The sequence below is a fragment of the Cydia fagiglandana genome, chromosome 5 (genome assembly GCF_963556715.1).
Source record: "Cydia fagiglandana chromosome 5, ilCydFagi1.1, whole genome shotgun sequence".
NCBI classification, from domain to species: Eukaryota; Metazoa; Arthropoda; class Insecta; order Lepidoptera; family Tortricidae; genus Cydia; species Cydia fagiglandana.
Window position 1 is genome coordinate 10,740,797 of NC_085936.1, and position 18,641 is coordinate 10,759,437.

The 18,641-nt window shown below is 38.1% G+C and overlaps 2 protein-coding genes across 2 annotated transcripts in view; one reads left to right on the plus strand and one right to left on the minus strand.

The window, feature by feature from the left end:
* The first annotated feature begins 1,539 nt into the window (after positions 1-1,539).
* LOC134664473 (probable phosphoserine aminotransferase) lies at positions 1,540-7,467 on the plus strand. Its single transcript, XM_063521144.1, has 8 exons — positions 1,540-1,696; positions 1,850-1,980; positions 2,484-2,599; positions 2,873-3,034; positions 4,124-4,218; positions 4,358-4,527; positions 5,203-5,469; positions 7,207-7,467. The coding sequence occupies exons 1-8, from the start codon at positions 1,646-1,648 to the stop codon at positions 7,310-7,312; spliced, it is 1,098 nt and encodes a 365-aa protein (XP_063377214.1). The 5' UTR covers positions 1,540-1,645; the 3' UTR covers positions 7,313-7,467.
* Positions 7,468-8,291: 824 nt separating this feature from the next.
* Positions 8,292-18,641, minus strand: part of LOC134664457 (uncharacterized) — a 119,018-nt gene continuing 108,668 nt past the window's right edge. Inside the window, exons 29-36 of the mRNA XM_063521117.1 lie at positions 18,204-18,377; positions 17,478-17,654; positions 16,723-16,884; positions 15,363-15,487; positions 14,747-14,897; positions 12,866-13,064; positions 10,967-11,292; positions 8,292-9,588 (exon numbers count right to left, since the gene is read on the minus strand). Of these exons, the coding sequence (XP_063377187.1) occupies positions 9,557-9,588; positions 10,967-11,292; positions 12,866-13,064; positions 14,747-14,897; positions 15,363-15,487; positions 16,723-16,884; positions 17,478-17,654; positions 18,204-18,377 (1,346 nt within the window). The 3' untranslated portion in view covers positions 8,292-9,556. The remainder of the gene's footprint in view (positions 9,589-10,966; positions 11,293-12,865; positions 13,065-14,746; positions 14,898-15,362; positions 15,488-16,722; positions 16,885-17,477; positions 17,655-18,203; positions 18,378-18,641) is intronic.

Sequence of the window (18,641 nt, forward strand, 5' to 3'; positions counted from 1 at the left end):
ATTGTTTTAAAAAATAATAATAAATAAGTAATATTATTTTTTTCCAAAATCGGTTAGCCAAGAATGGAGATATAAGATTTCTTTTTTAGGGTTCCGTACCCAAAGGGTAAAACGGGACCCTATTACTAAGACTCTGCTGTCCGTCCGTCCGTCCGTCTGTCACCAGGCTGTATCTCACGAACCGTGATAGCTAGACAGTTGAAATTTTCACAGATGATGTATTTCTCTTGCCGCTATAACAACAAATACTAAAAACAGACAAAATAAAAATTTAAATGGGGCTCCCATACAGCAAACGTGATTTTTGACCGAAGTTAAGCAACGTCGGGCGGGGTCAGTACTTGGATGGGTGACCGTTTTATTTTTGCCTTTTTTTGCATTATGGTACGGAACCCTTCGTGCGCGAGTCCGACTCGCACTTGCCCGGTTTTTTAATGGAGATAAAAGATTGAAGAACCGATTGCTATTTGTCTTATAAATCTATTTGTAGTGCAAATGTAGGAGATTCGATTCAAAACTTGTCAAAAATCGATGAGAACTCCAGGAACCTTATTAAATACACAACCTTATCTTCAAAAGTCCATAATTTTGGAGAAATAAGGCAAATTGTTTTTTTAAATATAATTGGTAAAAATACAAACATGACTTGTTCTAATAGCGCTACACAAAATATGGAAATACACAAAGATTTCGATACTCACCTATATCTCGTTCCTGCAACATGTAACAAGTCGAGGCTGATACTGCCGGCCGATTTGTTGGCATTGGTGTAGTTGCCGCAAGCGTGGATGCACATGAGACACCACCAAATTCAACCCCATTCCCTGTATCTGCAACTGCATCGTCGGTTTTTTGTTTTTTTGTAGAGAAAAACGCACTTATGCTCTTTTGTCTTTTCCTGCCTTTACCACTCATTATATAGATACAGTAATAACTTGACACTCGATGAAATCACTTTAATTTTTCGCTTAATATTTTGAGGAAACAACGTCAAACGTACAGTACGGCTCCTACGATTGTTATCAACTGGAACCAAATGTTGAGGATGAGTACCTACCATGAGCAGGTATAAATAAGCGCACAAGTGTGCAGCAGATGTCTTGTAAGTAATTCCATCCAAAGGAAGGACACCTTGGCTTTGTTTATTTACAAACAAAGACACGCGACCTGTGACTTACTGCGTCCAATGAATGAGATCTTTCTCTTTTACTCCAATCAAGGCGTAATTTGAGTGACAGAGATATTTGGTCGAAATTTACGAATTTTGGTGTTCGAGATAAGCCCTTAGAAAGGGCAAGTGTTTCGCTCATATTCTTACTGTTATTTTATTCATATATTTTAACATCGCTGATAATTCGATTTACCCGTACTGTGATGGAAATCCGCCCTTGTCAATATAATAAACAACATACATATTGTTTATCATCATATCTGGCTGATCCAGCTCGGCGTGTATACTTAGTAACAAACAAGCGCAAGCGCATCATAAAATTACACTTGGTCAATGAGCCGAGCCAATTGAGTACTATCAGGCGAGAGGCGCGACGAAAGAGGGACAGGACAAACAAGTTAGGCCAGTCTCAGTTGATATCTCGGAAGTGATAGCTGTGCTTTTGTTCTTTCAATAATTCTAAACTATCCAGACATGGTTAAAATACATAATTTCGGTGCTGGTCCAGCAAAATTGCCAGAAGAAGTACGTATTTTAGAAAAAATAAGCATATGTCATTTAAAATAATCAATTATTTAGTAGTATTTATGTTATTAAGCCTGAATGAATTGCTGTGTAGCAAAAATGTTGTCAACCGCATATCTACCTACCTATTAAGCAGTGTTTTTACATTTAAAGGTATACGACATCATCAAGAAAGAACTTACAAATTACGAAAACTCAGGAATAAGTTTATTGGAAACAAGCCATCGGACCGCCACTTATTTAAATTTAAACAAAGAAATTCAAACGGTAGTGAGGCGATTACTGTAAGTAAACAATATGAAAGTTACAAACGTTTTTCTTATTTCGTCTGTGTAAAACAAAATGAGTTTGACTTCGAGTAATTATTATACTTAACCCATTGATCGTAACAACATTTTGAAAGTAAAATTACTAATTACTACGTAATAAAAAACAAAAAGCAGATACCTAAGCATAATTGTTTTTTTTTTTAAATAATACGAACTTCGCATTGATTAAATTAACCGATTACAAAAAATTGCCAAGTATTATTACATCACTAAAATAAAAAAGTTTTTAAAAAGTTGCGCGGGAAGTACCGAATTGACAATCTTTTGACGTGTTGTCTTGTTAAAAGAACTAAGATTTTTATGTAATAATTTATTATTTATACCATAATAGTATCGTCAAACTGTAAAATCATATATATACTGACTGTGGCTTATCCAACCACGATATTGGCGGAATCGTCAAAACCTTCAAGGAGCCATAACACAAAATATTATCATGACTTTTCTGTTTTATTTAGGAATGTGCCAGCAAATTACAAAATTCTGTTTCTGTCTGGAGGTGGACAAGGAGAATTTGCTGCAGTCCCTCTTAATCTGATTTCTCGGACAGGAACCGCCGACTATGTTATTACAGGTACCTACCTAGTTATTTCACAATAGGTACCACACATTGTTTATTTACAAGATCTTTTTTACAATCTTTACAGATTAAGAGTAAAATCGAAGTTACATAACTTCATTTGCTATATTTTCTTTCATTTCAACTAGACTTTAGAATTTGTTTAAAAATGAGAGTGTAACTTCGTTTGTATGGCCGCGACTCGTAAACCATCCAATATGTTGTAATAATAAGAAATAAACTAAGATATAATTGCAAAAATTTAAATGAGTTAATTTCTACTCACAGGTGCCTGGTCAGCAAAGGCCGCCAAAGAAGCTAAGAAGTATGGAAAAGTGAACATCGTAACTCCACCTACTGACCGTTACACGGAAATCCCTGATCAGTCTACATGGAAGCTAGACCCCAATGCTTCTTATGTCCACATCTGCACAAATGAGACTATACATGGTAATTATTACATCAATTCAAATTACAGTGCCCCTACAAGATTCTTAAGGACACATTAGGCTTATAGTGGACTGCGGGGAAGAAGTGGCTCCAGGTTGCAAAAGACCGTGACAAATGGCGTAAAATGAAGGAGGCCTACACCCGAAGGGTAGAAAAAGGCTAGAGAGAGAGAGAGAGAGGCTTATAGTTTGTAGTTTTACATGGACTAGCAATTAGCAGATAAACTTAGTACAATGTTCACATAAAATACGAATAGTCAAGCTTTGATCTTGATAATCTAGAACAGCGGTCGACAACCTTTTAGCAGCCAAGAGCCACATAGTAGTTAAAGGAGGTGACGCGGGCCGTACTTTGTTAATATTTATGACTTTATGAGACATTGTCGTTTGTCACTATTACATACAAAATAGCCAAGGCAGCACTCGGGCCGCAAGTGACAGTTTCACGAGCCGCATGCGGCCCGCGGGCCGCAGGTTGCCGACTGCTGATCTAGAACTATGGTTGGCAACAAGGTGAACAGGGTGGGCACAGGAACCCTAAGAGTCCATACTACTAAAAAGTGATTTTAACAAAATGTTGGGGTTAACAAACCTGGTTAAAGTTCAATTTACTTAAACAAATTACATTGCATACTCAATGTTGAAACTACACTGGTGTGTAAAGAAATACCCTACCTCAAGAATATCTGGCATCAAAACACTTAGTAATATGGCCCTGTTTAAGAAGTGTGTTACTCTGGGTACATCCAGAAACAGACCATAGTTATGCAGAAAACGACCAACTCAATTTTTTTATCAATCCAGAAAGCGACCAACGCTACTGAGTTAGGGTGTAAGTCACTTTGACAAAAATAAAAAGTTGGTCGCTTTCTTATAACTTGTCCTTATTTAGGAGATATTTGTAGGGCAGTTCTTTAACTTTAAATATCAAATATTCTTTGAATTCATTAGGGTTTTACTCCAAAGCATCAAATAACCCTCATCTGACATGTCTTTAGTTGAGTGGTAGAGGCTGCTAAACATTAACCTTTCCGCAATAAATAAACTTTTGCTACAATTCTGTTAATAATTTGCTTTTTTTTTCTTTCAGGCATTGAATTTGACTTCATCCCCGATACAAAAGGAGTACCGCTAGTAGCCGATATGTCTTCCAACTTTATGTCCAAGAAAGTTGATGTTTCCAAGGTAATAACTGATTTCATCAGTAAGATGATCAGTGATCAGCGAAACGGCGCTATGCTCGTATTAAGTGACGTCCCGCTCTCGTACCGGAGCGACGCTTCGACGTCATGCTTTATTTTAAATAACATATCCCTCTTTCTAGTTTGGTGTTATCTATGGAGGCGCTCAAAAGAACATTGGTACATCTGGCGTAGCTCTCGTGATCGTGAGAGAAGACCTACTGAACCAGGCGCTCCCGATATGCCCCTCCATTCTTGACTGGACCGTCAACGCCAAAGCTGACTCTATCCTTAACACGCCACCTATGTTTGCGTAAGTGATCTAAGTAGTTTTTGTATTCGAACCCCTTGTCTCTCTCAAGTACATGGTTAGCTGAACAGATGGCGTTGAATCACTTTTTAAGATGTAAACATTGTAAACGCAAACAATTTTACTTTAAATTGCCTTACAACTCATACAAGGAACAATATCAGTATTGTATGACACTTTAATTTGTACATAAACAAGTTTACATAACAAAATACAAAACAACAAAAAAAAAGTAAAAACAAACTTATCTCTTTATTGGGTCTCGGCAAATTCCCTCATAATATTAACTTTTCGTAAAACTCGGAAAATTTGCTTTTGTAATAAGAAACCAGTCATCTTTATTCAATATTCGCCCATTTTAATTCCACTTTTATGTGGACATGTAAAACCCTAAATAGAGAGTACTTGCTAGAATAATGATGACCGGTCTGGCCTTGTGGGTAGTGACCTTGCCTGCGAAGAAGATGGTCCTCGGTTCGAATCCCAATAAGGGCATTTATTTATGTATTGCACTTAATGCATACAGCTTTGCTTAGTTTGGGGCTAGGTTGATCTATGTAAGATGTATTTATTTTATTTATATGGCCTATTCTCGCGATATTACGGGGTCGGGCAGGCAGACAGAACGTTTGCCAGGGTCGATAGGTGCTAAAACTACAATTTTATATATTATTTCAGCATCTACATAATGGGTAGAGTGCTCCAATGGATCGAGAGGAACGGAGGCCTCGATAAAATGGCCGAGCTGGCTACCAAGAAGTCTTCTATTATCTATAACATCATCGAAGAGTCCAATGGTTTCTACTATGCCCCAGTGGCCAAGAAGGATAGGAGTAGAATGAACATTCCGTTCAGGATCGGCTCCCCGCAAGGAGATGATGCTTTGGAGAAGGAGTTTCTGAAAGGGGCCGAGGCTTTAGGATTGATTCAGCTTAAGGGACACAGGTGAATATGACTTATTACTATTTTTTTTAATGATATAGGCTAAAGGGCAGACGAATCGCCTGATGGGCGAAGTGATTACCGCCTCCCATGTATATCTACACCAGAGGGGTTGTAAGTGCTTGCTGGCGTTTAAAATGGGAATGCGCTATTTTCATGAAGGTTTGAAGGTCGTGTCGGTTCGGAAATTCTGGTACATTACAATAGTTATTTGTTTTACAAGGGGGCAAAGTTGTTGTTGAACCGCTCGTGCTAATATTGATACCCGAGCAAGCGAAAGATTCCAAAATTGAACCACGAGCGTAGCGAGTGGTTCGAAAAATGGAATCTTGAGCGTTGCGAGGGTTTCAAAGCACGAGGGTTAAACAAAATTTGTCCCCGAGTGAAACACAAAATTTTTCACCACACCAACCCGAAGCAAATATCAAATGTAAAATATCAAACAAAATCAAACCAAATCAAATCCAAATGTATGTTATTAAATATTTATCATCCAAAATCATCATTTAAAAGTCAATTCTACCAACAAACATAAGAAAACAACTCAAAATTTGCATTTGATTACTTTGCCTCACATGTGAATAAAATGCAAATTTGCTATCAGTTTTTGAAGTGCAAAGTAAGCCTTTCCGAGCTGGTGTGGTGAAAAATTAGTTATGTACCTAATTTCAGCTCAATTAGCTGTAAAATAGAGGTAAATGACTACACAAGAATGAATCGGAAATGTAATTAATTCCCTTTTGGTATCGGCAATCTCGGAGTTTCTTACGATTGTATAAATGATGTACCTCCTTCCAAAAAATATTTACGATATTGCGCTATCCAAAGGTAAATCGATATAATACGAGATATTAAATAGCTGAATACTTTAAAAACATCAGGTGACTGATAAGACAATGATTCTATTGTTGCTAGGCGTTATCTCCAAGTAGCGGTGTTACATTTATTTTTGTAGTGTAACGCTACGTCTTACGTAGGCGAACAACGCGCGAACGCGGCGCGGCGCGGCGCGGCGAAAGCGGCCGCCGCCGCGCCGCGCCGCGCCGCGCCGCCTGACATTCGCGTGCAAATCGCGCCGCACCGCGTTCGCAACGAGATCGCTTACGTAGGACACTTCTATGGGCATCAAAGGATTGATTTCGCCGCGCCGCGCCGCGCCGCGTTCGCGCGTTGTTCGCCTACGTAAGACGTAGCGTTATACTTAGCACTTTATCTTATGGAACTGGTATACAACCGGTTTTTAGCAGATTTGTAACAATAATTCATACTGGACATTCAACAATGAGTTTTAAAGTAAAACATGACTTTTCAATATCATGCTAATCTCTTTGCTACGACATGTATCGCAATTTACATTGCAATTATTAACGAGACTTTATTTCTGTATCACGATATATGATAGTTGATCAATACACAAGATACCTATAAAGGGCTTATCTCAGCTGATTTTCTTTTTCTTAGATATCATTCAAAAATGACATATATAAAGTATAGTTCATCATCATCATCATCATCATCATCAATATTTAAGAGCTATGATGAAGATGCTCTTGTCGGTGGATTAATCGCCAATCTTCTCTTTGCTGGACCAGCCTCTTAACTCCCTCGTACGACGCGACAGAAACTCTATCTTTTATTGGGCTGAGATATATAAGCCAACGATAGGCTTGTAATAGTTGTAATTCTAGACCTCCCGCAAATTGTATCATCACACAATCGTTAAAACGAGTCTGATTTCAGGGATGTCGGTGGGATACGGGCGTCAACGTACAATGCCGTCACTGTTGAGGAAGTGGAGGCTTTAGCGAAGTACATGAAGGAGTTCTACAGTAAGCACTCCAAGTAATTATTTAAGTAGTTTTTAAAGTATATATTTGATAGTTGATAGTATTTTTGATATTATCTTTTGTATTTAGAGTTATTTTTAATGTTATCTTTTGTATTTAGAGTTATTGATTGGCTGTGTATGTGTAACATATTGAATAAATTTTCTCGTTTTAATTTAAACATTTTAATTGCACCAACGTTTTGCCCTTTACGTTGCATTCAGGGATTTACGATGCACACAATAAAGCTAATAGAGAAATTAAATAAGTAAGTACCTATAGAGTTAGGCCAAGACAAGTCTGCGACAATTTTGATAGCACACCCAGTGCAAGTGTCAAACTTGTATGAAATTATGACCCTACAAATAACACTTGCACTGCGTTTGCTATTAAAATCATTGTAGACTTCCCTTGGTCTAACTCTATTTTATAGTGAAATGGAAACTTACTTTAATAGCCTAAATTGGAAACTTAAACTTCTACGAGATCTACATTTTTTGGCAATAAACAGGGGGCAAACAATTTTTTTAATGTATAGGAGTGTTGTTGAAGTATTTGTCATTTTTCTTAGCCACTTGGACTGCCAAAATATTTGCTATGGGTATAACACAGCCTTATCCTAGAAAATAAATTTCTGGTTTCATGCGCGTCTGTTTATCATCACCTTTATAATGACGTCTGGCCTGTTTATCAGCATTGTCTGAAAGTATTCCACCACGAATCGAGGCGTGGCACTAAGTGATCGTGTCAGATGTCAGAGTGTATCGCCCGACATTTGACACAGTACCAGATTTATTTGAAATTTCTGTAATCTCTTACCTCAGATGAACTTTGATTATCAGCTAGAAGTGTATTTATATTTTATTAACCGACTTCCATTTCATAGAAGGAGGAGGTTCTGTATTCGGTTGTGGCTATTTTTTACTAATTTTAGTTTATAATTTTTTATTTAAATACTGGAGTTATACGATTTAAAGGGATTACAAAAAAAAACTAAAATTAAAAAATACTTATAAAATTTATTACACCATTAAAGTTTTTGTAAAAAATATTTACTGTTAATGTACCTATTCACTAAATGTGGTAATAAAATGTGATGGATGTATATCGACCTCTCACGATTGATTCAATGAGTATTCTTTTACTTTTGGGTACTTCATTTAAGATATAAATGAATAATTTGACTAAATTAAAATATGGTTATTCTTTTAGGTTTTAGATGGACTACATTTAAAACAATACAAAACTGCTTAGGATTACGTTGTATGCAACCAGATCATATTAATATCTTGGCCGTTATTTTAAAGTTACTAAAAATACCCTTTTTGTTCAGATCTAGCAGTTCTATTCTAAGTCAGATAACATCAATTACCTTTCCCTAATAAGATTAAAATATTCACACCTTAAAGCGTCATTTGTATAGGTACCTACAATGTACTTATCTCATTGTGAATATGGATATTACGTATTTAGTAACCGATTTAATTATACATAATGTACTGATATAATAATAATTTATTTGTTTCACTATGCATACCATGATATTATACTTTACATATTTATTTCGCTACTCTCAATACTCTCATAAAAATCATACTGTACACTACACTCGTAATAAAGGTACACATTCACACACACATTCATACTCATTGTTAAGGTAGAAAATACAGTCCAGTTTATAATACAAAAACAGTTTGACTAAAATCGTCAACATAATGTATCAATAATATTTCTGTCGATATCAAAATATACAAAAAAACTGCATTATATACAAGAATATCATTTGATATTTTGGGAATTAATAATGATGTATTGTTAAAGAAATTGCCAATTTACAAAAGCCTGCTCGCGGATATGGCAGTGATCGCCTAAAATTATTTGAGCATTTCCTTCGTTGATCATAATCTCAGGACATCAACACATTCACTGTTTGAGAAAAAAAAAGTAAAGCCATTTGCGTAAAAATCACTATTGTGCGCCATTATACTGGTTTGTGACATAAATTATAATAATATATTTGGTGGGGCTGTAACTATTAAACAGTGAGTGTGTTAATACACATTCTTTTAATAAAAATTACAACTAAAAACTAAAGCTAACTGAATACAACATTCTACAACTCGTCGGTCATTTCACGCAATAATTGCAAGTCTATACAGTTCAATAATATTGACTATTATTGTTCGGATACACCGAGAATTTAAACTAGTACGTAGTATTATGTAGTTTGACCAGAATACGACATAACGCAGTCCTTATAATGTTTACTGACCCTCACTGTCGCTGTCACTCTTATCTGAAAAGACAACAAGACGGTTAGCATTGCATCATAATTATAAAATATTATTATACTTATCGTAGCATGCTCATTGACTTATATATTACTTCGTAAAGACTGGCCTTATGGGCACTAAGAATGGTGAATAAGAATAAGAATTATTTATTGCCACACACATACAAGAAAACAAAGACGATAAAAACAAAACTAACAAAAAATACACAAATACCTACATGTTGAACCAGCAACAATGAAATTAACATAGTTTGACATTAATCGTTCTTATGTTATAAAACTTATAAACAACCAATAGTGTGACAATAGGGATGGACTCAGCATTTGCTGTGTTACAGACTAGCTGTCACAGCGCTGGTTTTCATTTCACCCCTAATTATACAGGGTCATTTTTTAGTGTCAGGCTCGAATTCGAGAGTGACACCACTATAGCACCATTCTTAGTGCCCGTAAGGCCCGTCTTTAATTATGTATAAGTCATTGAGCATGCTTGTTTGTGCATACTCAAAAATTGACACTCGTCAACTGATAACGATTGTTATTGATGTAACAAAATGGATGAAGTTCAACGGGTGACTCAATTTCTGACGCAGATCAGACAGAAAACTATTTACGGTGCTGTGCGCAAACCAACTTTGTACTTGACTGACTTCCAATAAAATTGCGACTACCTACTCATAGGTACTTAGCAAATATTTATTTGACAAGTATAAACATAACAGAATAATTTATATCCATATCTTACAGTGGCGGCGCGTCTAGATTGTTCGTAGGCAAGCCGTAGCTGACTTGCCCTTCCTTTTAGCTTCATAAGTTTAAAGAAAATGACCCAAAAGCCTAAATATCAGACAAGCCGATGGGAATACAGTTCTATGGACGCTCCGACACTGGATATAATTTTTTTGCCCTTATATTGTTTAATGACGTAACTATTTACGTCCCACAGATTATGATGTTTTTCCTCGACATGAGGAATTCTCAAATATTGATTGTAGGTTTGCGTAATGGAAGTCGGTTGCCACATTATTTTTATTAAGTTATCTATTAGTGCCGCCATTGTTATTTACAAGTGCAGGTTAGATTAGATTAGACAGTATTCAATAGAGCGATAAATAGCAATGTTTTTCTTGCACTGTTAATAGTTTTAATACATTATAGGTAATGCTGTGAATGCGTACTTTGAATATTAATGCTTCATATTTGGTTTTAAAAATAATCTATTATTTTAAAATGTTGAATTGCCAATGAGATTTTAGCAGGGTACTTATGAATATTTTAAAGAAGGCTTTTAAACAAATGTACGCCAACCAGCATTTTAGCGTGCGAAAGCTGCAAATAAAACATAGAGGTGCATCTAATCTATGTGCCAAAACTTACTGACCTTTCTTACCAGGGTACGCATGCCTCTTTAGTCTGTCGTACAGATCTTCTTTCGTCCCGTATATACTAGCGTTCGATCGCGCTAAACTGTTCATTTTCCCGTTCATTCCGTTGTGCAAACTCTCTTTCATGTACGTTTCGTTGTAGAAATTTGGCATTTCCCATCCGTCCTCTTCGTCGTCGTAGTAGTGTGCGTATGTGGAATGGTGGGAGGGCGCTATGGACTCCGCGTATGGCGTGTGGGCTCCGTAGTAGAAGTTCACTTGAGATCCGTTTTGGTCGATGGCTGGCGTTAGCGTTTTCTTTGGTTCCTTCTTCTTTGTCGACCTGTTGGAAAAAAGGTTTAAGAAAGGTTCAGAAATTACGAACAAATCGCATGAAACAAGTACGCTTCGGTCATTAATCGAGCGTTTTAACCATCTTGGACACATTTTAGACGAATTTACTGAATTGTATGGCATTTCAAGTTATTGGGTGGAGATTTAGTGAAGGCCCTGTACTTCTGGGTAGGTACTAAGTAAATAACCTAAAACGCTATCAAAATTCAATAACATCTCTACGAAAGTGTATCGAATCAAAGCAAACTCTTCGTACAAATTCTGACTTTTTGCTCGATTCCAGGAGACTTAGTTATTTTGTGACGTGTCTCTGCGTGGGAAGGGGACGTACCTAACGTTAAATATTTATACGAAATGGTCTACGAGGGCCTATGTATTCGGTTAGGTACATGTGGAAGAACGCTGCTTGCCTAACAAATTTCCTTGTTTTTCCTGATTAAATTAAGGTAGGTAAGTATCTAAAAAGCAATTGGACCCTCCTATATCTACGCAAAATCGACTTACATCGATCACACAAATGATTGTTACATTTGTCGGGTTTCGGTAGACATTTGGAGTTCGATAACGTACAAATGCCATTGAAACCGTTTGGATGTCAGGCAGCGCATTCTGCCAGTCTGTGGCGCACTTAATTATGCGATCGGAAATTCGATACGAAACGCAATCGTTGTAAAACGGTATCGAGTCGTATGGTGCTGTCCGACAACGAAGCTATTTTTTGCGCTCTTTTTACATTGGGTTTAAGCTCTTTCTTTATGGTGGTTTCGCATTTGATCGGTACGTATCGATGCAATTTTTTTATTTATTTATTCCATGTGAATAAATAAATAAAAAAATTAATTAATTATTTTCTTAATTAATGCGTTATTTATAAATTAATGAGGCGAATCAAATTATTTGTTATAAAGTACATTTAAGTGGCAGGTATTTCACCCCCGGAGTTTACTTCGAATTTTAACGCGAATTGGTATAGTCAGAACAAGAAAAGTCTGCCATAATTTTGATAGCACACGCAGTGCAAGTGTTATTTATATTTCAGAATTGAAGTTTATCAGTCGGCGTCATATAAATCAGTTTTGTTTGCCTACTTTTCTTTTAGAACGTGTAAAGTGACAATTTTTCGAGGATCGGCAAGTCGGTGAAAATAAAGTTCAATGGAGGTACCCATAGCAGAGATATAATAACTCCGTATAAGATAAATAAAGTAAGAAAAAAACGTGCCTCGGAAATCAAGAAAAAGTCATTCTCGAATAGATGGCGCACACTGCACCTTTGGCCTATTCTCAGCTAGATGGCGTTGACGACACGTTTGATATTTAACAATTTTAACACATATCAGTGAAAGAACATGGGTTAGTATGGAACAATAAAAATTAAAAATCATTTATCCGTAAACATATTTTGATTAATTTATACACTTTCAATTTTATTTTAAGTTTTAATCGTGTGTCGATAGATGGCAGTAGATGTACTGTGACTACAAAATTTACTTTGGCAATAGCCATACTATCTATTCTCTTTGCCCATAGAAATTTAATTACATGTTTCTGAACTAGACTCACCTCGCGCAGATCATCCATACAAGCAGCACCAAGAATATGATAAAGATGACGCCGCCGGCGACTCCGCTGGCGATGTACGCGAATTCACTCTTGTCCCTGCAATGGCGTCCGGTGAACGAGCCCGTGCATCGGCAGGACGGCTCGCCTCGCGCGTCTTTAACGCACTCGCCGCCGTTGTCGCAGAATTCTAGGCACACGTCTGTAAATAATAAAGGTTATATAAAACACAGCCGCATGTGCAGAGCGTGCAAGGAAGAAGAGGTAACAATAAAACATAGGTGGTAGCAGTGGCGGATTTGCAGTCTTTGCCGCCCTAGGCCCCAGGCCCTGTAGCCGCCCCTTTCAAGGCACCCATAATATTGATTACATTTTGAGTTATTTCTTGTTACCATCAGCGAATTTTTTGTCACAATTTGCCGCCCCTAAATATCTTGCCGCCCTAGGCCCGGGCCTACTGTGCCTTAGGGCAAATCCGCCACTGGGTGGTAGATTGTAAACAGTAAGTATACAGGAGCAAATATTTAGGGATTCCGTGGACACTAAAGGACGCAGTTAGTAAGTAATTCAACAAACGGCACATTATATGATAGGATTTTAAAAATAAGATTATGGTTGCTAAAAACGTTTTTACAGTACATATGGTCCTACTTTTCCACACTAGTGCGGAAAAGAGCACTTTTCGTGCATATGTTAAAAGTTTAAAGGGCCGTATGTACTGTAAAACGTTGTACGTACGATACACGTGCGAATAGGTAATTCCCAACTCGCGTCGATTTTAACACTCCCTTCGGTCGTGCTTTAATTTATCGCCACTCGTTTCGAATTTCCTCTTTTCCGCACTTGTATCATAAATAACTACATTTTGATTAAGTAAATACTTTTGGAAATAATCGCTCCGAAAGACAAAACTATTGTGTCTACTCCCCTCTAACTTTTGAGCCATGCATGCAAAAAATTTAGAAATAGGTTTATTTTGCAGATAGTTTATGAAGTGGTACTACGTGGTAAAACTTTACGCAACTTTGGACTGTATCAGTATTCTTGAGGTTCGTTGTGGTATGACCTTTACAAGTTAAACATATCATGGGAAATCATTGAGCCTTACACGAAAGTGACTTGGGAAGTACATTCTTTGAAGTACGCCTACGTTAAGTCAAAGTAAGTAATTACTGAGATGAAAGTTTATGAGGCCGCCTTCTATTTCGGGTGTTTATTTGAAATTTGAATCATGTATGAACTAATAATAATAACGCGAAGATATTCAATGGCGAGTTACTATTTTCGTAACTTGGTAAATTTAATAATTATTGATTAGTGAATCTATTTTTAATGTTTATTTTTGAGTTGTATATGTCGTGTAGGCGTACTATATCTACCTACGTACAATTTAAGTAAACATCTGTGGACGATATTTTAGTCGTCATTGTATAATTTTATTAAGTAATTAATAGCGCCAGATTAACAGCACCATTCGATAGTGCTGACACGGTTAGATAGATCCACTCACCTTATGTACAAATCAAGTCGCAAATAGTCAAATATAATAAATCTATTTATGTATTTTAATTTATGTTCTTTGGTATTTGAACCTTAATACTACTACGATACAGGCGCTTTTTAAACGACATTGTTACTTTGGCACGCGCCATAAACAGAAGCTGACCGCTCGCATAAAATAAACAATGGCTTTTGTTTAACAGATGTCTTAGGCGTAGAAATCATTCATACTTATCTAGCCGCCCAGAGACCTATAAGAAGGACTTCCATTCCATTCTATTTTGAATCTTTAATTTGACAAATCTAAATTGCAATTGTCTTGGCAAGTTTTGACGTCTGGGCGGCTAGGGTGTATGATGGATTTTACCTTAATAATTTTCTTACCTATACAAACTTTTCCGGTGCCGTTGAACCCAGGCTTGCATTGGCACTTGAACTCGCTGGTCTCAGGAATGAGGAGACAATACGCGTTGGTGTCGCAGTGCATCTCTGGGCCGCTCATCTCACACGGGTTCGTACATTCCGTTTGTGATGTCTGTAATGTTTAGAATATCGTTTCAATATTGATAGTTATAGAATGATCTAGAATGCAGTTGAGGAGTCTTTTAAAAAGGGCTTATTTCTCTTTGGACACCATACAACAATTGGTCCTTTTGAAAAAATACTTCTCAGTTGGCTTTATTTTAATGTATTATAGCGTATGTTTTGCTTTTAATCTTACGTCTTTTTTTAGGAAGGGAAAAGTCTAGGTAATTAACGCATGGACATTTTGTGCGCGTATGAAAACAGCGTACCTATACCTACTCCCCAGTAGTATTTCAGCTGATATATTGGCTTGAATGATTCTTTGAGCCGAATCACTGCATCCATTAGCAACGTATCATATAAGCTACATCATTTCGTAGATATATTATTACTCTATTAGGCGCAAGCGAGACTTAAACTCACAATTTTTCAATTTGCACAAAGATAAAGATTCCTAAAAGGGCTAAATACTCACAGCTCCAGGTCCTCTCGTGCTGGTATTGATCGGGCACGGCACGCAGGCCGTCTGTTGGGCCTCCGACTGGTATGTTCCCTTCTTGCACTGGATACATGTGTTCAGAGTCACGTTTAAGTACGAACCTGAAAAGAGAACATTAATTTTAATAATGCACTATAGTAGAATATAAAATCTGTCGTAAAAGATTTTTGTTTCCCTAACATGTAATTTAATTCCTTAGACCGGTTTTCGTATAAAGTTCATGTAATATTTCAAATCCGTGAAGGGTACATGGGGGAACAGACCCAACGCAAGAAACTACAAATGTCCCAAGGCATTAACTACCTGCAACAGACACGTGGTAAACATCTTAAACGAGTTTATAATATACGTTCCGTACCCCTCGGGCAGCGATCGTGAATATTATGTAGGTACCTACTTATACATTGTATAGTTATAAAGCATAGACTCTTTAGTAAAGGCAACCCCTATGCCGGGATTCTCGGGATCCCAGTTACGGAAATATGTGTTCACCGCAACATAACTAGTTCCGCTTGTCAGAATTTGCTATTAGCTTCCTTTAGGTCGGAAAATCAACCGCATTATATTATTTTACACAAGGTTTCTCTATTTTGCACAGTACTATTAGACTATTACATTTGTATAGTTGGATTAGGTCGGATAATGTTTGTTGATTGTCCCTTGAAATTTGTTAGGTTATTAAATTCTTAAATATGTTGCTTCGTGCAATCGTCAAAGATGTCAGCTGATTTTTTTCAAAAGGCGAAATCCGTAATGTGAGTGTACTGATAGGTATACTTATGTGACTTACCAGCTCTGCATACAGAAAGTGAGCACTGGTCAGCACTACATAGAAATCCCTGTATTCTTATGTTGTCTGCCTAATTTAAAGGCACGCCAAAGTGCGGCGCGGCCACCGTCGCTTCATATCTCAAACATGGACTTATCAGCTCTGCATACAGGGAGTGAGCACTGGTCAGTACTACATAGAAACCCCTGTTTTCTTATGTTGTCTGCTTAATTTAAGGGCAAGCCAAAGTGCGGCGCGGCCACCGTCGCTTCCTATCTCAAACATGGACTTACCAGCTCTGCATACAGGGAGTGAGCACTGGTCAGCACTACATAGAAACCCCTGTTTTCTTATGTTGTCTGCCTAATTTCAAGGGCACGTCAAAGTGCGGCGCGGCCACCGTCGCTTCATATCTCAAACATGGACTTACCAGCTCTTCATACAGGGGGTGAGCACTGGTCAGCACTACATAGAAACCCCTGTTTTCGTATGTTGTCTGCCTAATTTCAAGGGCACGTCAAAGTGCGGCGCGGCCATCGTCGCTTCATATCTCAAACATGGACATACCAGCTCTGCATACAGGGAGTGAGCACTGGTCAGCACTAGAAGCGCCGGTTTGTGGCGTGGTCGTGCCGGACGGGCAGGCCGCGCAAGCCGCTCCGCTGCCCAGCGCGCGCCACGTGCCTCGCGGACATGGCTCGCAACCACCGTCGCTGCCCAGTTGTTCGCCTAAACAAAGTTCATTTGTTAATCAAGTGCAAAAATCGATTGTGACTTAACCATCAAAGTAGAAAGAACAACCCTGACTTGGACTATACATATTTCCATTATAAGTGCGATATTTGATTACGCGCGCATACTTGATATGGATCTCGAGGTCATTCTGGTTTATCTAAGTCGTTACCTTTAGAAATCTAGGGGAATATCCCAGTAAAAGCTCCGAAGTGACTCCTTGTTGCTAATTGAGGCGTTCTTCTATGGGGTAGAAAGCAGTTGATAAACTACGATCCATTATGAAAATGACTGTGCTTGCTGCGAATTCCCCGTACAGAAGTACTCAAAAATTGTTTGAGGATAACCGCCTCACAAGCTTAGACACAAAACGCCAATTAAAGAAAGAAAGACCTAAGCCCTCCTACGTGTACACGCTCAACGAAGCTGGATAACTTTATTGTCACACGTGCAATAGAGTAACTTCAAGACCAAGTTCGGCCTGGCCAACCACATAAAGGCTCACGCTAGACAACGTCCATGATGTTTATTTAGGGTCGCCGTCATCAAAAACGACGAGGAGGACTATATATACTTCCTTGAGTACATACCTGATGGGCAGTCGTCTCTACACTCGGCCGCGGATACGGCTTCAGTAGCGCGAGTAGTCTGTCCTCTCGGGCACGATAAGCACGAGAAGGCCCCTTCACGTGGTTGGTAGGAACCATGGCCGCAAGGGCGGCACAGATCCGCTTCAGCGTCGTAGTATTTACCGGCGGCGCATCGCTCTGAAAAGTTGAAGAATATTGATTAAGTATCTGGAGATATAAGTTACAATTTATAATAAGTGTGATAATTTTCTCTTTTGGTTTTTGAGCAAAATTGCCGCATGTCCACTACCAGAGGTCACTACTAATTGATCAATACCCCAGCGAAATTTATTATTGTCACTCTGTTATTGGAACTTTGTGGCATTCGTTTTGGACTGGCTCGGACCCCTTGCTACCATATTTTAGAAAACCCCATTAAGTACTAACCGGTAGTCTAGATTTGATTTCGATTTATGTCCTTACTCCTTATATCATCAACTTCAGTGCTATGGTTGAGATTTCAATGTTAGCACGATGGTTAATCAGGTCCTTAGATACATTTGTGCAAGTAGGTACAGCTTGGCAAAAAAGAGTAGAAATTAAAAAGTGGTAACACTGTAGTGTCGTCCCTTTCAATCCAACAAATATAAGAAAACGGGACAACACTACAGTGTTGCCACTTTTTAATTTCTACTCTTTTTTGCCAAGCTGTAGTTATATATTTTCTGTAAATAAACCTTCACTTACCTTTGCAATCCGCCGCACTTCGTGCCCCCGTTGCTTGCGTGACTCCGGGTTGTCCTGCGATAGCGGGGCAAGGAGAACATTGCAACTGGCCAGCCTCCGACTGGTATGTGCCTGATGGGCACGGCTTGCAGCTGTCACTGGCTGCGTCCAGGTATGTACCGACCGCGCACGCCACTGGAAGGAATACAACAATTTTATAACGAATTCTCACCTTTCAAGAGTGAGAGTCAACTGTGTGTGAAGCTTCTGAAAAGAGTGCCCAGCTCAACGTAGTAACGCTCGCAGTCGCATCGATTAAAGAGGCTTGCGGCCTGTCATTAAATTGATGAAGCTTTGATTTAATTTTTATTAGCCTAGTTTTGTGTCTCACTGCTGGGCAAAGGCCTCCCCTCGTTTTCTCCACTCGACCCTGTCATCGGCATTTTCCCACCAAATTCA

Coding starts and splice junctions, on each gene's coding strand:
- LOC134664473 (XM_063521144.1), top strand. CDS start 1,646: ATGGTTAAAATACATAATTTCGGTGCTGGTCCAGCAAAATTGCCAGAA. Junction 2,600..2,872: donor CGCCGACTATGTTATTACAG/GTACCTACCTAG, acceptor TTCTACTCACAG/GTGCCTGGTCAGCAAAGGCC. Junction 3,035..4,123: donor CACAAATGAGACTATACATG/GTAATTATTACA, acceptor TTTTTCTTTCAG/GCATTGAATTTGACTTCATC.